Raw genomic sequence first — 19,608 nt, 5'->3', positions numbered from 1 at the left:
TGTGGTTTTGATTTTTTTAATTTGCATTTCGTTAATAACTAATAATGTGAGCATCTTTGTGTGCTTATTGGCCATTTGTGTATCTGATTTAGGGAAATCTCTATTCAAATCCTGTGTCCATTTTAAAATTTGGTTCTTTTTGTTGAGTTATAAGGGGTCTTTTTTTAATTTTTTTTTTGTAAGATTTGATTTTTAAGTAACCTCTTAAAGACCCAAGGTGGGTCTTGAACTTACACAGCCTGGAGATCCAGAGTTGCAGCCTCTACTGAGCCAGCCAGGCACCCTATAAGGGTTCTTTATATATTCTAGATACAAGTCTTGTGTTAGATACATGGTTTGTAAATATTTTCTCCCATTCTGTGGGTTGCCTTTTTTCTTGATGTCCCTTGAAGCACAAAAGTTTTAAAATTCGGTATGTCCAGTTTACCGTCTTAACCAAATCTGAGTGTACCATTTAGTGACATCAAGTGCATTACATTCACCATGTTGTGCAGCCGTCACCACCAGCCGTCTCCACTGCCCTTCTCATCTTGCAAAATTGAAACTCTGTACCTATTAAACAGTAACTCCCCGTTCTCCCATACCCTCAACTGCCGGCAACCACTATTCTACTTGCTGTCTCTGAATTTCACTGTTCCAGGTGCCTCATGTGAGTGGAATCATATGTTTTTCCTTCTGTGGTTGACTTATTTCTCTTAGCATAACGTTTTCAAGGTTCATCCATGTCATAGCACATCGGTCAATTGATTTTTGTATGTTGATCCTGTACCCTGCAGCTGTGCTGAACTTGTTTATTATTCCTACTAGTCGGTGTGTGTGTGTGTGTGTGTGTGTGTGTGTGTGTGTGTGTGTGTGTATTTAGGACTCTCACTCTATATATAACATCGTATCGGTGAATAGAGATGGTTTTATAACTTCCTTTCCAGTCTCAGTGCTTTTTATTTACTTTTCCTGCCCAATTTTTCTGAATAGAATCTACAGTACAGTGTTGAATAGAAGTTGGCAAGAGTGGACTTCTGGTCTCGTTTCTCATCTTGGAGGAAAAGCATTCAGTCCTAACCATTATGTATGTTATGAGCTGGCAGCTTTTTGTAGATGGCCTTTATCAGGTTAAGGAAGTTTCCTTCTATTTCTAGTTTGAGTGTTTTAACTTGTCATGAAAGGATGGATTTTGTCAAATGCTTTTTCTGTGTCTAGTGAGATCACCATGTCGTTTTTGCCCATTGTTCTATTACACTGTTGTTTTACATCAGTTTTCATATGCTACACCAACCTTGCATTCCAGGGACAAATCCCACTTGGGCACTGTGATTAGTACTTTTTATACGTTGCTGGATTGGGTTTATTAGTCTTCTGTTGACGACTTGTGTCTGTACTCATAAGTGTTATTGGTCTGTAGTTTTGATATCTTTGTCTTCTTTTGGTACCTGGTACTTTGTTGGGTCTGGTTTGGAATCTAGGGTCTTGAATTGTTGTTCTGGCATCTACCTCATTTTTCATTGTGCTGTATTAATTGTTTTTATGTATTCGCTTCTGTTTTCATTTTGTCTTTTTAATTTTTTTCCATCTTTATAAAGGCAGGATTGACAATTGAAATAATTTCATCCCCTGCCCCACCAGTGGTTAGTGCATTGCCCTTGTGTGCTGTTGTTTTGCTTTTAAGATACTGAAACCTAACTCTGTGTAAGTTGAAGGTGTACAGTGTGCTGATACAATGTTTATATATTGCAGTGTGATTACCACCATAGTGTTAGCTAACACCTCTAATCATGTCACATAATTAGCATTCCTTTTTTGTGCGAACATTTGAGATCTAGTCTTTTAGCAACTTTGAAGCGTATACTACAGTATTGTTGGCTATAATCACTATTCTGTTCATCAGATTTCCAGAATTTACTCCTGTTCTAATTGCAGGTTTGTATATTTTAACCACTTCTCCCCAATCTCCCCATTCCCTGGCTCCTGGTAACCACCGTTCTGCTTTGTTTCTATAAGTTCAGCTTTTTTTTAGATTCCATGTATAAGTGATATCTATAGTGTTTGTCTGTCTCTGTTGACTTCTTTCACTTAGCACAATGCCCTAAGGCCCATCTAGTTATTGCCAATGGCAGAATTTCCTTCTTTCTTTCGGCTGAATAGTATTCCATTGTGTACACACCCACACACATCCCACATCTCCATCATTCACTGATGGACACTTAGGTTGTTTCCATATCTTGGCTATTGTGCATCATGCTGCAGTAAACATGGGAGGGCAGATATCTTTTTGGTATCTTGTTTATATTTCCTTTGGAAATATACCCAGAAGTGGGATCACCGGGTCATTGGTAGTTGTATTTTTAATTTTTCTGTAAGTTTATTTATTTTGAGAGAGAGAGCACAAGTGGGGGAAGAACAGAGAGAGAATCCCATGCAGGCTCCACACTGTCAGGCACAGACCCAGATGTGAGGCCTGAGCTCATGAACCATGAGATCATGACTTGAGCCCAAATCAAGAGTCAGACGCTTAACCAACTGAGCCACCCAGGCGCCCCTGTATTTTTAATTTTTTGAGGAGCTTCAAGACTGTTTTCCATAGTGGGTTCACCAGTTTACATTCCCAGCAGTGCACAAAAGGGTTCCTCTTCTACCTGTTCTCACCAACACTTGTTATCTTTTGTCTTCTTGATGAGAGCCATTCAGAGAGGTGCATCAGTTCTGTTTTCTGCTGTACGTTCTCCCTTCTTCAGTTTGCACCTTTCCTTGTGTCCTAACCTTAGCCTTATTTAGTGCAGGATTTTGGATCTCAGTCTTGTAGCTAGTGAGGAGTGTACACTTATTAAGTGTGTCCATTAAGCACTTTCTCTGCATTACCTAATTAACCTTCACAACAACCCTTGGGAGGAGGTATAATTTAAGACTTCTCGTAAAGGGAGAGATGGAGGTTTGAGAGGAAAGAAACAAGTTGCTTACACAAGTAGATATTGGAGATTGAAGCGCTTAAGTAGGATCGTCCTTACGTAGAATGTGGGTAGAAGAGTGGAAAGAACACATATTTGGTGTTGGGGATCAGGTTAGAGTGTTAGTAAAAAGCAAGGAAGCAGGAGTTTAATTGCAGTGCCCAATGCTGGGGAGTACAATACAAGTAGAACTGGTTTTTGCCTTCAGAGCAGCAAGTAGTCCTATTTGGAAGAGTGAGATTAACATCTGAAACAATTAGAAAATGAGCATCGTTTAATTAGAGGTCAAGAGTGAGGTTTGTGTGAGTTGGAAAGAATCCTGAAGGAACTAGTAATTAAGCCTCAGAAGAGTAGAGTTTAGGAGAGTAGTTTAGCAAACCAGGTTTTGGGACAGCCTTATCCCACTACCATATACCATACAAGTCACTTAGACTTTCTGATCATTGGTTTCTTTAAGTTTCAAATGGGAATGGCATCAATTCTGTGTGTCAGAATTGCAGGTTCAAATAGATAATCTCTCAGAGCACTTGCAGACTATAGGGTGCTTCTGTCATTGTGGTGGGGTGTCTGTTCTCCTGTTTCTAATTTCACTGACTGTCCTCAACCTGAGCTTTTTATTTTAAGGGCTTTAAAAAAAAAAAAAAGTTTATATGTTTAGAGGGAGCGTGGGCGGCAAGGGCAGAATCCCAAGCAGACTCCACACTCAGCGTGGAGCCCACCGTGAGGTTCGATCCCATAACCTTAGAATCAAGAGTTGGATGCTTGACCAACTGAGCCACCCAGGTACCCCTGAGCTTTTAATTTTAAAATAATTTCAGATTTAGAGAAATTTTACAAGAATAGATCAAAGAATTCTTGAATATCCTTCACCTGTATTCCTCAAATGCTAACATTTAACCACACTTGTTTTATCATTTTCTCTTTTTACATCTATACTGCTTTTTTTCTGAACCCTTTTAGAGTGACTTGGAAGCATGTTGCCTCTTTAGCCCCAAAAACTTTTATGTAGTTATTTCCTAAAATCAACGACATGTCTTAATAACTGTATAGTACCATTATCAAAATTGGGGAAGTAATATTGGTGCAGGTCTTAAGAGTAAAGCTATAGACTTTACTCAGATTTTGCCAGTCGTCTCAATAATGCCTTTTAGAGCAAATAAAAAACAAAACAAAACTGTTCTCATTGGAGATTCAGCCCAGGAACACAGTTTGCATTTAGTTTTCATGTTCGATTAGTCACCGGCATTCTGGAAGTTTCTCAGTATTTGTTTTTTAAGACCTTGAAATTTTTTAAAGAGTACAGGCTAGTTATTTGGTAGGATGTCCCTCATCCATATTTGTGTGTTGTGTCCTGTTGGTTAGGTTGTTACGCATTTAAAAAAAATTATTTTAGGGGCACCTGAGTGGCTCAGTCGGTTAAGTGTCTGACTTAGGCTCAGGTCATGATCTCATGGTTCATGAGTTCAAGCCCTGTGTCGGGCTCTGAGGTGACAGCTCGGTGCCTGGAGCCCGCTTCAGATTCTGTGTCTGCCTCTGTCTGCCCCTCTGCTGCTTGCACTCTGTCTCTCACATTGTCTCAAAAATAAATAAACATTAAAAATTTTTTTTCTAAATTTTTTTTTTTATTTTAGACAGGGAGAGAGAGTGCATGTGAGTAAGGGAGAGGAGTAGAGAGGCAGAGACAGAGGGAGAATCCCAAGCACGCTCGACACCCAGCTCCATGCAGGGCTCGATCCCAAGACTCCAGGACCGTGACATGACCCAAGCCGAAACCAAGAGTTGGAGGCCCAACTGACTGAGCCACCCAGGTGCCCCAGGTTATGCATTTTGGGCAGGAATAGCACAAAACCAATGTTGTGTTTTGCCTGGTGCATTCTGTCAGGAGGTCGATGATGTTCATCTGTGCCGTTACTGGTGACGGTAACTTCAGTTACTTGGTTAGGGTGGTATATGTCAGGTTTGTAATTGTAAAGTTAGGATTTTTCCTTTTGTAATTAAAAATTATATTGTTGGGAGAACTTTGAAACTATGTAAAACATCTTGTTTCTCACCAGGATTCTTGCCTCAGTCAATGGATTGCCAAATAGTGACTTTCCAAGGCCATTATTCTTTCCATATTTGTTGACATTCTGCTGTAAGATCTTTCCCTTTACCTTGTGCATTTATCCATCCGCGCGTTTATTAATATCATTAAGATCTCCCGGATTCTTATTTTCTTTGGTGGATTGTAATCCTTTACTTGAATTATTTGGTGCTCAGATTATGAGGCCAGGGGAAGCCCTCTTCAGGTTTAAACTCTTTTTGAAGAGATCCAGACTCGGTATCATCTGGATAATGCATCGCTATCTCTGTCTTATTTTCCCTTCATTCTTTTTGTTGTTGTTAAGTTACTTATTTTGAGAGAGAGCGAGCGCTCAAATGCACACACAAGAGAGTGCCAGGGAGGGGCAGAGAGAGAGGAAGAGAGAGAAACCCACACAGGCTCCATGCTGTCAGCATGATGGGCTCAAACCCACGAACCGTGAGATCATGACCTGAGCCAAAATGAAGAGTCAGACACTTGACCAACTGAGCCACCCAGGCTCCCCTTCCTGTAATTCTTAAGCAGAAGATACGCGGACTCTTCACTGCCACCTGTGCCTCTAAAGCTAAGCTTTCTGTCTGTGCTCTATGGTTCAAAATCAGATAGTATCTAGAAATATACATTATTGCCATCCGGATATTTTATTAGTTTGTGTGTGCTTCCAGAATTTCCTTATGCAAATAAAACACAAGGGGATATGTATTTTTATCTCTTCCTATTAACACAAAACATAGTATACTGAATCTTACAGGTTTTTTTTCCCAACTAACTGAATACCTTCCAGAATCTTTCATACCAGAACATGGATATCTTACCTGTTTTATAGCTGCGTAGTATTTCATTTTATGGATGTATCACTTTTATTGAACTCCTTCAGTATGTGTGGCTATTAAACTGCCTGTGATCTAAACTAGGCTCTCTTGTGTCACCCCATCTGCTGTCACTTTCTCTGATACTTATATTCCCTAGCCCCTTTTATCTGCAAATAAGTTCTAGTCTTTATTTTATTTTATATGTTTGTTTATTTTGAGAGAGAGCAAGGGAGAAGGGACAGAGAGAAAGAATCCCAAGTAGGCCCCACACTGACAGCACGGACACAGGGTTTGAGCCATCATATGGGGCTCAATCTCACAAACTGAACTGTGAGATCATGATCTGAGTCGAAATCAGGAGTCAGATGCTCAACCGACTGAGCCATCCAGGCGCCCCTAGTCTTCTTATTTTAAAAACAATCCAAGGGGCGCCTGGGTGGCGCAGTCGGTTAGGCGTCCGACTTCAGCCAGGTCACGATCTTGCGGTCCGGGAGTTCGAGCCCCGCGTCGGGCTCTGGGCTGATGGCTCGGAGCCTGGAGCCTGTTTCCTATTCTGTGTCTCCCTCTCTCTCTGCCCCTCCCCCGTTCATGCTCTGTCTCTCTCTGTCCCAAAAATAAATAAAATGTTGAAAAATAAATAAATAAATAAAAACACTCCAAAAAACTTCATTTTTATTGTGTTCTCTTTATATCACTGCCAAAGTTTTTGAAAAACTTGTCCAAACCCCTGATTTCATTCTTACCTATTTTTGCTGCATTTGGGTTTCCATCTCTACTATGTGGTGAAATTATTGTTTTGAAGGTTACTAGTGACTTTGTACTGTGTAGTGCTAGACTGGCTTTGGTGATTAATTTATGTGTAGGAGGACGAGAAGGAGAAAAGAAAAGGGAGGGTTGGCAAGCAGATAGAAAAAGGGGAAGCAGGAAGGCTGGGAGAAAATAGAATAGACAGTAAGGGGAAAAGTAGGAGAACAGCATTTTTGGCAGGAGATGTGAAATATATTTTCATAACCAGCTTGTCACATACAGCTGGCTTCTGTGTGGTGATGAGCTGGCTTATGGTAGGTTGCTGACTGGCAGGCTAGTTAGGCCCTGTGGAAAGCTGCCCCCCCACCAATCTTCTATTCTGTGAAGCAAGATATAACCTCTTGTCCCATTATGGAATTACCATCTCAACACCAGAGCCTCCACTTTTAAATGTTTGCTCTCTAAAATCTGGAGGTATCATCATTAACATGCTTCTTTTATCATTCTTACTAATACCATCAACTATTCCAGCTTCTTATGGTTACCTTGGTGTGGTGATCTTTGCTTTTCATTTCCGGTCCACTGCTGTGGCTCAGGACATTGCATATTTACTCTAAGTATTGCAAGAGGCTTGTCACCCTATTTAGCAATTTATTTCCTACTTTTATCTAACTTTTCCTCCTTTTTTCTGAAATTTCCTCTGAGTACTGGTCCCTGAAATCACCATGCTAACAAATCTCTATGCTTTGCTGTGTCTGTGCCTTTCTGTCCTCCCTTGCCTGAAAGGCCCACCTCTCTGTCTGTGGAAAACTCTTCAGGATCCTTTAAGATCACCTTCTTGAAGCTTTCCCTAGCTGTAACAGCTCGTATGCATGTCTTATTTTCCTAAACTTGCTTACAGCCTCTACCAAATGGTGGCTTGTTTCCTTATTTTACGTGTGTTCAGTTGTTTCTACCAAATTATAGTTTAAAATCCTGTTTTCTGGGGGCACCTGAGTGGCTCAGTCAGTTAGGTGTCCGGTTCGTGATCTCGGCTCAGGTCATGTTCTCACAGTTTGTGAGTTCAAGCCCCGCATCAGGCTGTGCGCAGGGCAGAGCCTGCTTGGGATTCTCTCTCTCCTTCTCTCTGCCCCTCCCCCACCCCTCAAAAATAAATAAATTGATTTAAAAAAATAAAGTCATGTTTTATGCTTAGGTTCTCCTAGTGCGCAGAGACTGCTTGGCTTATAGGACATTTTTATTGGTATAGTGACTAATCATTGTATAGGCTATCACTAAATAATTTTGAGTGCAGAGTCAACTGGGTACCTTGAGGGTCTGCTCCCCTCTGCTTCCCTACTGTACTGTGGAAAATGTGTGCCTTTTAGTGGGATTTTCTTTTTGTTTTTCTAACAAATGATTTAGTGATCTGAATGTTGACCTTCTTTTGACTCGGCAATGTGTCTTAGAGACCTTTCTCTGTAAAGCCATGTTTGTCAGGTGGTCCCCAAGACGACCTTCAGGTTTGATGATTCCCTGGGATTCAGCATCTAGTGGTACTCGTGGCTGTGATTTATTACAGCAAAACTATCAGCAAAGAGAAAAGGCACACTGGGCAAAATCCAGAGGAAACTAGGTGCAAGTTCCAAGAGCTCTCTCCCTGTCGTGTCACACAGGGCATGCTCCATTTTCTAGCACCAAATTGTGACAACATGTGTAAAATGTCTACCAGGAAAGCTCCTTAGAAATTCAGTGCCCAAGGTTCCTGTTAGGGGTTGGTCACAGAGGTGCTGTCTGCCAACATGTACCAAAATTCCAGATTCCCAAAAGGAAAGCACAACTGTGCCTTTTCAGCATGATCTGTATGGCTTGTACAGTTTACCATTATCAGTTAGGGAATGGTGGGAACCTCTCTGGAACCCAGGTTCCTTGACACCAGCCGAGGGCCAACCTTTCTAAGGATCACCGTCTCAGACCTGCTGTGTCAACTCTTTCCTGCATACTGTAGAAGTCTACAACCCCCTTTCATTTCTGAAACTACTAGGTAGGATTCCATGGTAAGAGTACATTATGGTGTGTTTAACTTTTCTCTGTTGATTGGGTTTTAGGCTCTTTTGCAGTATCTGTTTTTGTACAATTTCTTTTTTATGGGCTTAGATTGGAATCTATGGATCATAACATAGTGACATTTGAAAATTTGATATTAGATACTTACAAATTGTTCACCTGTGGGCTCTATTAGTCCATACTCCCCACAGCAGTTTACAAGAGTATCCTTTGGAAGTGATTACTTTTGATGATGTTCATGTTGGGGATGTAGGAAAAACGGACCATCAAGCATCAGGAAGAGCAGGACGAGGAAGGGCGTTCTTGATCCTGGCTGTGTCCTGCTTGCCATCATGGGCACTCGCCTTACCCATTCTCTTCCTGCTCCCACTACTCCTGTTCTTACACTTTGGCTCCTTCCTCCCGTCTCTAATCTCCCTCCATATTGCCTTGCCTTTAATCATTCGTGTGGAGGCTTGTAACTTGTTTTTGTCTTTTATTATGGAAAATTTCAAACATACACAGATAAGAACAGAACAAAGAAGCTACGGGCACCCATTACTCAGTTTCAGCAGTTGCCAACGTGCCAATCATGTTGCACTTTTCTCTTTTCCTTTTTTGGGGGGATGGGGTGGGGCTTGGAGTAGTGAAAGCAAATCCTGGACATTATGGAGTTTTAAACATTTCTTTGGTACTAATTTGTAAAAGTAACGTACCTGTAATGTAACATTTCAAATTGAGATATACTTTTTTTTTAAAAGTCTGTTTATTTATTTAGTTAAATAATCTCTGTACCAGTGTGGAACTTGAACTCACGACCCCAAGATCGAGTTGCATGCTCTTTCAACTGAGCCAGCCAGGAACCCCTGGGATACACTTTTTAAAAAACTTAATAATTTCCTTAGATACTTGGTCCAGTTGTGAGGTTACTCTGATGTTCCTAGTTCAGGAGGATATTTCCTCATGACTTTCTCTAAATTCCTATAAAGTTGTTCAAGCACATATAAACAGCTTGAAAAAAGTATGGGATAACATTGTTCACATTTTTGCAACTTGCTTTATATATTTATATGTCTACACACACACACACACACAAAGTAACATTCCTAGGGCAGTTGGCATGCTCACTTGGTGGAGTGTTCAACGCTTGATCTTGGGATTGTGGTTTTGAGCCCCACAGTGGGTGTAGGGATTACTTAAAATAATAATTAAATCTTACAAAATAAAATTTAAAAAGGGCCATCCCTTCAAGTCAATAAACAAACAGAGCAACTCCTTTTCAATACAACGTGCTATGCTAACCGAGAGGATAGCCATTTCTTTGTTGATAGACCTTCAGTTTCCGTTGTGAACCTCTCAGTGAACTTTGATATGCATATGGCCTTGCATACTGTGGGTTTATTATCATCAGATACATTCTACTGAATGGGTTGGCTGTCTGGAATGTATATAACTTCAGTTGTTAAAACACCACAGTACTTTCCAGTAGTTTTCCACCAGCAATAGAAGAGAGAACCTTTTAACTCTCACTCTTGCCAGAACCAGATATTACTCTTGAACATTTTTGCCAATAAAATTAGTAAAAGAAAAAAAGATACAACGTTATAGTTTTCATCTTTTTTTATTGTTTATTTTATTTTTGAGAGAGAGAGAGTGTACAAACGTGGGGAGGGGCAGAGAGAGAGGGAGACACAATCCAAAACAGGCTCCAGGCTCTGAGATGTCAGCACAGAGTCCGACGCGGGGCTCGAACTCCAGAACCATGAGATCATGGCCTGAGCTAAATTCTTATACTAGCAAATGCAGGCTTGGTTCACTACTAGAAAATTCATCAATACAATTGTACCTGCCAGCAGGTCTTCTACAAAAATCTTTTGTCTTCTACAAAAATCAAATCATTAAATTCTGCCCCTGAAACCAATATTATACTATATGTTAACTAAGTAGGATTTAAATAAAAATCTGAAAAAAATAAAAAAGACAAAAATCATATAAGTGTTTCAATAGATACAGGAAAGAAACCTAACAAAATCTAGCATGCACACATGACCAAATCTCTTGGCAAACCAGAAACCTAACAGCCTTTTACTTTGTGAAGATCAAAATGTACTCATTTAATATTAATGCTTGAAAATATTGTTAATATTTAATTTTTTAACGCTTACCATTCACACATGGCTCAGAAATTAAAATACTATGGAAAGGTTTGTAGTGAGATCCTTCCTCCCATCCCCCATCAGCCCAGGTCCTCCCTCCTCCTCCCCACAGCCACTGTTTGTTTCTTAGGTGTTCTTTCAGAATCATTTCGTGCACATACAGGGGAATGAGAGCACGTGTCCTCTCTCTCGCTTTTTACACAGATGATAGTGTCCTGCGTATTCTGTCGTGCTCCTGGCATTTTCCGTCATGAGTTTTTTCTAAAGGACAGACGTTTTTGCTAATTTCCGGTAGCCTTCTAGCTACCTTCCTACTTCTCTCAGCTATTGAACTCCTCTGATGTGGGACCTTACAGCCGTTCACTAGTTGTATCTTGTTGTGTCTCCCACATCACCCTCCCACAAACATTCACGAAACAAATGCCGTCATCGCTCTGTTAAAGATCACCAGTGCCCAGTCCCCTCTTGTTCAGACCAGTGGCTGTGCAGTCTTTGTCTTTGATTTTTTTGCCGTTCTTGCTCCTGATGACATAGCCATGGAAGTGTTCTTGTAAAACGTGGAAGGAAATGAGGAAAGGATTGTGAAGGCACACAGTCTGGGGAAAAGATACGCTGTAAGTAAGAAGGTCTATCATGGAACCTGTCTAAAGCCAAAGGATTTCTTCTCTGTGGCTCCTGAAAGGCACTAGCACTTTACTTTGGAAGGTTTCTTGCTGGAGAGGAAAGAGCAGGACTTTGAGAGCCTTGATTTGAATCTTGACTCTACCCTGCACTAGCGGTATGACCTTGGACCATTCATTTCTTTCTGAGCTTCAGTCTCTTCATTTATAAAAGGCTACATCTTTATCATTTTTTAACAAGTGGTAACTATAAATGGGAAAATATGCGTAAAGTGCCCAGCAGAGTCATGGACATTTTAGTCACTCCGAAGTTTGTTCTCATTCCTAGATCGAGAGCTTGCAGATTTGGGTGTCCTGCTACTAGCCTGCAAGGAATGAATGATTACTGATTGGAATGTTTTCTTTGTGGAGCATGTGTCAAGTATGATGGACCACGTAGATCAATCAGATCCATCACCCCTTCCTCCTTTTGATAGATCTGTAAAATGATAGATGTCTTAAATAAATCTCTGCTCGCATTTAAATCCTGAAAGCCAAAGTGTTTGGGCACAGGTAGGATATTTCTATATTTTTTCACGTGGCTTTCTGAAGGAGGAGGTGTGGGTCAAGTGTGGTCAGTTGGCTGTGGTGACCGTGCTGAAGAACAGAACTTTCCCCTGTGCTTAGAGTAGCAGCTGATACTGTAATACCTCCCAAGAGCTAACGTGCTGCATCTTGTAAGTACGAATGCCACCATTTGGGGCCAGAAAACACCTGCTAACCTCATCAAAAAGCCTTCAAAATGAAATTTGAGAAGAGGGACAAAATTCCGGATAAATAGCAAAGGAGCATGCCGTGGAGTAGAATAATACTGACCTAGGACAAGGGTGGAAAGCATCTGCTCTGTAATACTTACAGGAGGACACGGAGAGCAGACGCTGGGGGTTCCTGATGTTTCTGCACAAGAAGTGTCCGTAGACTCTTGACAAAAGTAAATACAGTCGTGGTGCCGCTGAGAATTGGGGAGAGGAGCTTCTAACTAGGCATTTGAGTGCTTGCTAGAGGCACCGTGTTAAGTAAGCGCTCCTCATTAAATCCTTACAAAATGTTATGAAGTAGATGTCTGCAGAAACTAATCTCCAATTTTAATGAAGACACTGAGGCTGAAGAATGTTCAGTAGTTAGAGGTAATAATCTGGTCTTAATGGGTAACATGACGGTGATGTAACTTAATTTGTTTGCTGATTTTACTTTCTCCTGTGCTGTGGCTGTCTCGATCCCCGACTTCCCCAGGGTTACAGAGAGCTTGCGCACTCTGCTTGCCTCCCAGACACGGAAGAGGCGAAAGAGTGAGTCATGGTTGTAGTTGGCATGACCCTGTGGTGCTACTCCATCAGCCACACGACAGTTCTACTTGGAACAAAACGACAACAGATTATAGCAACCGTTACACTCTTCTTCCAGCTTCTAATTGATTTTATCGGTCATGTACGCAACTTCACTAAATTACCATCTGTCATACGTAATGTCCTCATTTTGTTTTTCACTGTCTACCTGCAGCTCCTCTCAGTTTCTTCCATCCACAAAGCCAGCTTAAGTTTTGTGTGATCTCACTGCACTACACCTGCAGCCCTCTTCCAGTTTCTTAGGTATTTGCTTGTCTTTCTCATCTTATCTTCTGCATCCCCACTGTCATATGCATTTCACCCTTGATCAATTATTTGCAGTTCCCCATGTCCAGCTCATGTTCCTTGAACCTTGTCTTGTCTGCCTGATATTTATAATGTTCCCTCTGGGAAGCTTCCTCAGGGCAGAGTTAGGTACTTTCTCTTTGTGTGATTTTCTTCAAGTATCTGATTTTTGGTCGCCTGTTAATATTATGGATAAAGGTTTAGGTTCTAGAATCTAGGGGGATTAATATGGGTTAACTAGAGTGAGTGTCCTCTAACTTTTCCTCCAACTTTCCTCCTTACCCAGAGGCTCCCACCTCAAACGGAAGGACGGATACTGAGTCTATCTGAAAAGGGTGTTGATTGCCAGGATTTACTGGTGTGATGGAGAGTAGTTTCCAATAAAGAAGACTTTGATCTGGGGTCCCAAACCCCTTGCAGGAGTCCTCCCTGCCTCCTGCCAAGGTTTTGTTTCTTTGGTTTTAGATTCAAGTGCAGCTGCTGCCCGTGGCCATGTAGTCATGGGGATGGAAAGTGGAAAAGGAGGAGTGGAATGGTTATGGCTTTTCTATTCCTTAGGCAGTCTTTTTTTCCTCTGTGCCTATTCCTGCTCTCCTAGCTCTGTTGGAGCCTCTCTAGAGCTCCACCAAGGTTTGGCACATTCATCCATTCATGACGTTTCTTGTGTTTTTTCCTGGGTTGTAGCTTTCTCTGCTCTTGTTTATGTATCAGCTCTGGATAGATTTATTACTTTTTCTTCCTATCATTTCAGTAAGGCGGAGTGGAAAGAAAGAGGCAGACCCATTTCCCCAATCTGTCTATCGTTTTGAAATTCTGAACCAGGGGTTCTGTTGACAACTTTGAGCATTTGGTTTTCTTATTTTTATTTTTTATTTTTTTTTTAATGTTTATTCATTTTTGAGAGAGAGAGACAGAGCATGAGCGGGGAGGGGCAGAGAGAGAGGGACACAGAATCTGAAGCAGGCTCCAGGCTCTGAGTGTCCACACAGAGCCCGATTTCAGGCTCAAACTCGTGAACTGTGAGAACCTGAGCCAAAGTCGGATGCTTAACTGGGCCACCCAGACGCCCCAGACAACTTTAAGCATTTGTGATTTTAAGAACTGAAACAAACTTATATAGTGAGTACATTATTGATTCCCATGTGTTTTATTGATAGAATTATTTGGAATGTTTATGGGATATGAAATTATTGTAAGCTGAAATACATGATCTTTTTATGAATAACTTGCGTTTAAAAAATAGTTAATGCAGCTTTTTAGAGCAAGGAAAGCCAAAGATACCCCAGATACCTGGGCAGAGAGGGTTGTGGGGAGGTCCCAGGCATTGCTGTTGGCTACTGATTGATAATTGGGGCCAGAAGCAAGGTTAACTCTGGCTCACATGATGTTTACATTCTAGAATTGGAAGGAGTAGCTTGTTTCCCAGAGTAGAATTTGCTAATTTTAGGTTGTCTTCCTTGACATGACACGAAGACAAAAGCTCTGCTACCTGAGGAAGAGTACTAAATAGTAGCTGTGGGGTTAGATTAGGTTGCAAGTTGTGTTTTATTTCATGAATGTAAAAGAATAATTTGCCATGTCTTTACTTCTAATAAGAGTGAAAATGAATCTGTATGCAACCTTATTTGTATTTCTTAATACATTTTGGGAAAGTTAATTGCAACTGTGTGGTTCAGGGATTTAGTGCAAGAAGAAGAACAGTTGATGGAAGAAAAGAAAAAGAAAAAAGACGACAAGAAAAAGAAGGAAGCTGCTCAAAAGAAGGTAGTATATATATGTATAAACTCTATATTAAGTGGTCTAAACAGATTTAAAAAGAAAGTTACTCTTATTGGATTTTTTAAGGCATTTGAATGTTTTAACTTCAGTTGAGATTCATTTTAACATTCAGTGTTTTGAATATGCATATATAGTAACTTGCCAAGTGTGTACAATTTAATGCATGGTTCTTTAACCTTGCCGATAGTGTTTTCAAAGGTAAGTGCTTTTACAGGTTTTTGTCTTTCAATTAACTCTTCCTAGGTTTTCATAATATATTTACACCTTACTATACGTGAGAAGAGCATGGAATTTGTAGCTGCATAGAGGGCTGCATTGAAATCTGTCTCTCCCACACAGCATACCGAACGGTGTGTCCTTAAACTTCATTTAGCCTCTCTGGGCCTTAGTTTCCTTGTGTTTTGTAAAATGAGAATTTAATTAAACAAAATAACATAATACATATAATGCACACAATTGGGAATAAAGTGTCAATTTCCTTTTCACTTTTTATTTAGTACCTGGGCTAGTTTCAAGAATTTGCTATTTACATTAAGATACTCTAAAATTAGCCTAGGACATAATTTACTGTAGATAATCTCTAGCCAGTACATTGTCAGAAACTGTAACTAAAGCAATACGAATTGCAGAAAACTAAAAGATTATGTCCATGATTATAAAGATTTTTACAAATTAATACTGAATCCTGATGACAGCTGGGCACTCCTCTCCTACTGTCTCAAGTTTTCAAGGACCTTAAAAATGTTCCAAAAGACCCAGTGAAATTACTGTTCCACCTGTCTATTCTAATGAAAATTATGACTTTAATTTGTAACCTCTACCTCTTTTGTGCCAGGCACTGTGTTACGGCTGCACAGTTATCTCTGCATTATTTATTAGGGAAAAACAGCGCACACATCTGCGGTAGGTAGGGAGCTGTTGAAGCACACAGAACTGCTTCAGTCAGCCTGGAATGGGGCCGGGGAATGGGGACAATTTCTTAGAATAGAAATTAGCCCGGTGAGCGAGGAGTAGCGTAGAAAGGGATTCCAAACAGAGTCAACTCCGAGGTAAGCGTCCACAGCCTTACAGAAGTACAGGTTTTGATTGGCTGGGGTGAGACGCCAAGGGCAGAAACATCCAAGGATGAGACTGCAGAGGGTGGTGGTAGCTGCCGACTCTTCTCTGGGTTTTGGCCATTAGGTGTTGGGGAAAACAGCGAAGGCATTTTAGCAGGGTGATGCGTTTGAGAATGTTTACTTAGCGGACTTGGACTTTGGTTGGAAGAGGTGGAAACTAGAGGCTAGGGTGCTGGTGGAGGGACTGAAGGGGGTATGAAGGAAGAATAACCGGTTGACTCTTAAGTGATGGAGTGCATCGTGGGAGCACTTAATCAGGTCAGGGAAATAGAAAGAAAGGGGGAATGAGAATTTCCTTCTGGAGTGATGAGCTTACAGCGTGACCGGTGAGTGCTGGAGGGGGTGGGAGGTAGAGTACAGACCACTGGAGAACTGAGAGTGAAGAGGTGAGAGGCGACTCTAGGCATTTGGGCTTTTGGTTGCTCTCAGGAGTGACTGGGAGGGATGCATTCATAAGGGTCACAGGGTTTGAAACAGGTTTCTAATACAGAGTTTTAGCATTGATGATGCCTTAGGCTTCTGTCAGAGGCCTGTTGATATAGGTTGGTCTTTACAGTGCGATCAGTCTTTAGCTCAGGATTTATTGTAGAGAAGTTGTATCCTCTGCAAGTCTGAGGTTGGGAGAAGGCTTATGAGACTCTTCTTGTTCCACGGTGTGAAGGCCATTTACTTAACGAAGAAAACTAAGAAACATCAGAGTCTTGTTGAAGAAGATGCTTAGGTGTACATTAGGTAGGATCAGTAGTTTGGCAGGTGTCTGCGTGTTGCGTTAGACCTGTTGATCCCTGCTGCTGAGGAATTCAGAAGTTAGCTGGTAAGTCGGTATGTCTGTGAAATGGCTGGAGAAGAAGCCTAAGGTATGATGGAACGAAGCATGTTTATTTAGGATTTACCTTGTTCACTGAGGAAGTTTTGAGACAGGGAGGGGGGTCACTGGAATGATTTCTTTAAAAGTTATGCTTTTAAAATGTGCAATGTAAGTAAAAAAAAAAAATTAAGTTGTGACAAATACAAATAATGGCTCTAATTGCTGAAGTTCATCTTTAGGTTCTTTCATAACTAGATCTCTAAATCACCAAGTCAGTGTCTTTAATACATGAATAATGACCTTTGTGCCATTTGGCTTCTCATCAGATCTGAAGTGACAGCTTTTCGTATTCTTTTCCACTCCATCCCTGCCTCACCCATTCCAGTCTCTCCCCCTAACCATGTCCCACTGGAATCATCACAGAGGCTTAGCGATAATGGTGGGGGAGCATTGGTAGGGTACCCTGTGTGTCCTGTAGACACAGTAATACTAATCACTTAACACATTTAAAGAAAGTTTAATACCTCTAATAAATGTTAAGTGTAGTAGGGTAGACTGCCATTGTAAATAAGACTGTTCTTCCAGTTCCAGCCTATAACTGAATTCAAATGACACACATCGGTGAAGCGAGGACAGCTGGTATTGCTATAGGCTGTTACCAAATAGCTATTAAAAAACAAAACAGAGAAGAATCCCAAGTTGGCACATGTACAGTCCATATGAAAGAATGTGAGTCACAAGACTTTTCAGACAGGTTTCCTCAAGCTTGCTTTTTGTCTGTAGAAGGAGCCAGCAGGTGTATGCAGGTAGGTGGCAGACAGCTACATAAGCCAGGTAGGCAGGCCCATTTAGATAAATGTTGGAACATAAACTCACCACAGTAAAAACCATCTGCCTGTTTTATGTAATCTATGCAAATGTTAAAAAAAAAAAACCTATATATTTTTATTTCTGAAAAAGTCTTCAGATACTATCTGTTCTGATCCATTCATTACAAATAGAAGGAGCCCAAGCATTAAAGTGAGTTAAGTGGCCAACCATGGTTTTGTCAGGATAACAGAACTAGGAATAGGATGGGAAGCTGCTTAATCCCCCAGCTGGCACTTTTCCAGAACTAGGTGCCATGGTGTTATCTTTCATCTTTTTAATTTAATTTTTATTTTTTTTAAATATTTTTGAGAGAGAGAGCGAACCAGCAGGGGAGACAGAATCGGGGGGGGGGGGGCGGGGGGAGAGAGAGAGAGAAAGAGAAAGAATTCCAAGCAGGCTCCACTGACTGTGGAGCCTGACACAGGGCTCCATCCCACCACCTGGGATCATGACCTGAACTAAGTGAAGAGTTGGACCCCCAACCGTGCCACCCATGTGCCCCTATCCTTTTTACTTTTTAAAGATTTTATTTTCAAGTAATCTTTACACCCCATGTGGGGCTTGAACTCTGAGATCCAGAGTCACAGGCTCTTCCGACTGAGCCAGCCAGGCATCTGTATCCTTCATACTTCTTGCTGCCCCCCCCCCCGGCCCCCAACCTAAAGGTGAACTTTAAAGCTGCAAATAATATATTGTGATAATCTCTGTAAGGCATTTAACAGGCCTGTATGCCATGCATACAGAAACAGTCCCTAATAGTCACTGTAGTATTTTTAAGGAATTCTGATCACAGGTTATTTTCTATTTTTAAAATTTTTTTTAATTTTACTTAATTTAACATTTTTTTAATGTTTATTCATTTTTGAGAGAGACAGAGCATGAGCAGAGGAAGGGCAGAGAGAGAGGGAGACACACAATCCGAAGCAGGCACTGCACTATCAGTGCGGAGTCTGATGCAAGGCTTGAACCCGCAAACTGAGATCCTGTCTTGAGCTGAAACCAAGAGTTGGATGCTTAGCCGACTGAGCCACCCAGGTGCCCTGGTTATTTTCTATTTTAAATTTAAAAAAACAAAAAACAAGAAAAAAAAACAGTGACCTAACTCATTATATAAATTATTCGACACCAACATGGCTCACCGTAATATTTTCACTATGGTAGTTTCTAAAATTTTATCTTCTTCAATATAAATTTAAGTATTTCACTTCCTCTTAAAGAAATGTTACACAAAGATTACATGCTTCTTATTATATTTCAGCCTCAGTACATCTCTCACAATGAAGATCCATGTCTGGGTGTCTTTATTTTTAATTTTGTTTTTTGAAAATATTTCTATTTCATATCTAAGAATCATGGCTGTTTACTTTTAATTCTAAGGCTTAGGAAATAATTGGATATTCCACGGGAATGTAGTTTGGGCAGTAGGCAGGCTCAGAATGGAGTCACTCAAGCAATTAAAAGGCGGGGGGGGGGGGTGGGGGCAACCGTGGTAGCAGTAGGTTGGATTTATCTCCAGGTTTTGTTTTTAGAAGAAATTTCTAGAAGGAATCTTGGGAGAAATGTAGGGAGGAGGGAAAAGGAGGTTAAGAAATAGGTTAATTATAGAGGGATAATTTGGTATAACCTTTAAGCATGTAATTGTAGTTCCTAGAAAGCACTTAAGAATTGAGGGGCCGGAGGGAAGCAACAGTACAAATTGGGACCTTTTACTGCTGAGATTGTTTTAAAGCTTGTTGAACACAGACCGTTGAATATTTTTGTTACTGTGTTAAGAGCTGTGAGGATTTTTCTAGGCTTTGTGGATTTAAATGTACTCAGTTTGAATTTAAGCGGGACTTACATCGTAGAAAACTTCCAATTTTCATTCCCCTTTTTTGGAGATTTAAGTATTAATCGCCATGTCTCCTGAAGACCATTTTGTTCTGAGACTAGGGATCATGTTCAGCAGTGTAAGTAACATTTTCTCAGCAGCCTGGGCAGT

At 40.8% G+C, this 19,608-nt stretch overlaps 1 protein-coding gene across 14 annotated transcripts in view; it reads left to right on the top strand.

The window, feature by feature from the left end:
* TNRC6A (trinucleotide repeat containing adaptor 6A) overlaps window positions 1–19,608 on the top strand; it is a 99,592-nt gene that overhangs the window by 9,037 nt on the left and 70,947 nt on the right. For 9 of the 14 annotated variants that reach the window (XR_006963594.1, XM_047087664.1, XM_047087665.1 and 6 more), the window contains one exon: window positions 14,729–14,816. Coding sequence is in view for 11 of the 14 variants with exons in the window: in XM_047087664.1 (XP_046943620.1) it covers window positions 14,729–14,816 (88 nt within the window). In the remaining 3 variants the exon portion in view is untranslated. Of the gene's footprint in view, window positions 1–4,710; window positions 4,748–11,296; window positions 11,377–12,697; window positions 13,011–14,728; window positions 14,817–19,608 lie in introns of those variants that run through there. The other 5 variants (XM_047087662.1, XM_047087661.1, XM_047087657.1 and 2 more) reach the window with 4 other exon arrangements.

The sequence above is a fragment of the Lynx rufus genome, unplaced genomic scaffold (genome assembly GCF_022079265.1).
Source record: "Lynx rufus isolate CCGP_SWC_20201006 ecotype Redwood Valley unplaced genomic scaffold, mLynRuf1.p SCAF_23, whole genome shotgun sequence".
Classification (NCBI taxonomy): domain Eukaryota; kingdom Metazoa; phylum Chordata; class Mammalia; order Carnivora; family Felidae; genus Lynx; species Lynx rufus.
This window is presented reverse-complemented; position numbering and strand designations above follow the sequence as displayed.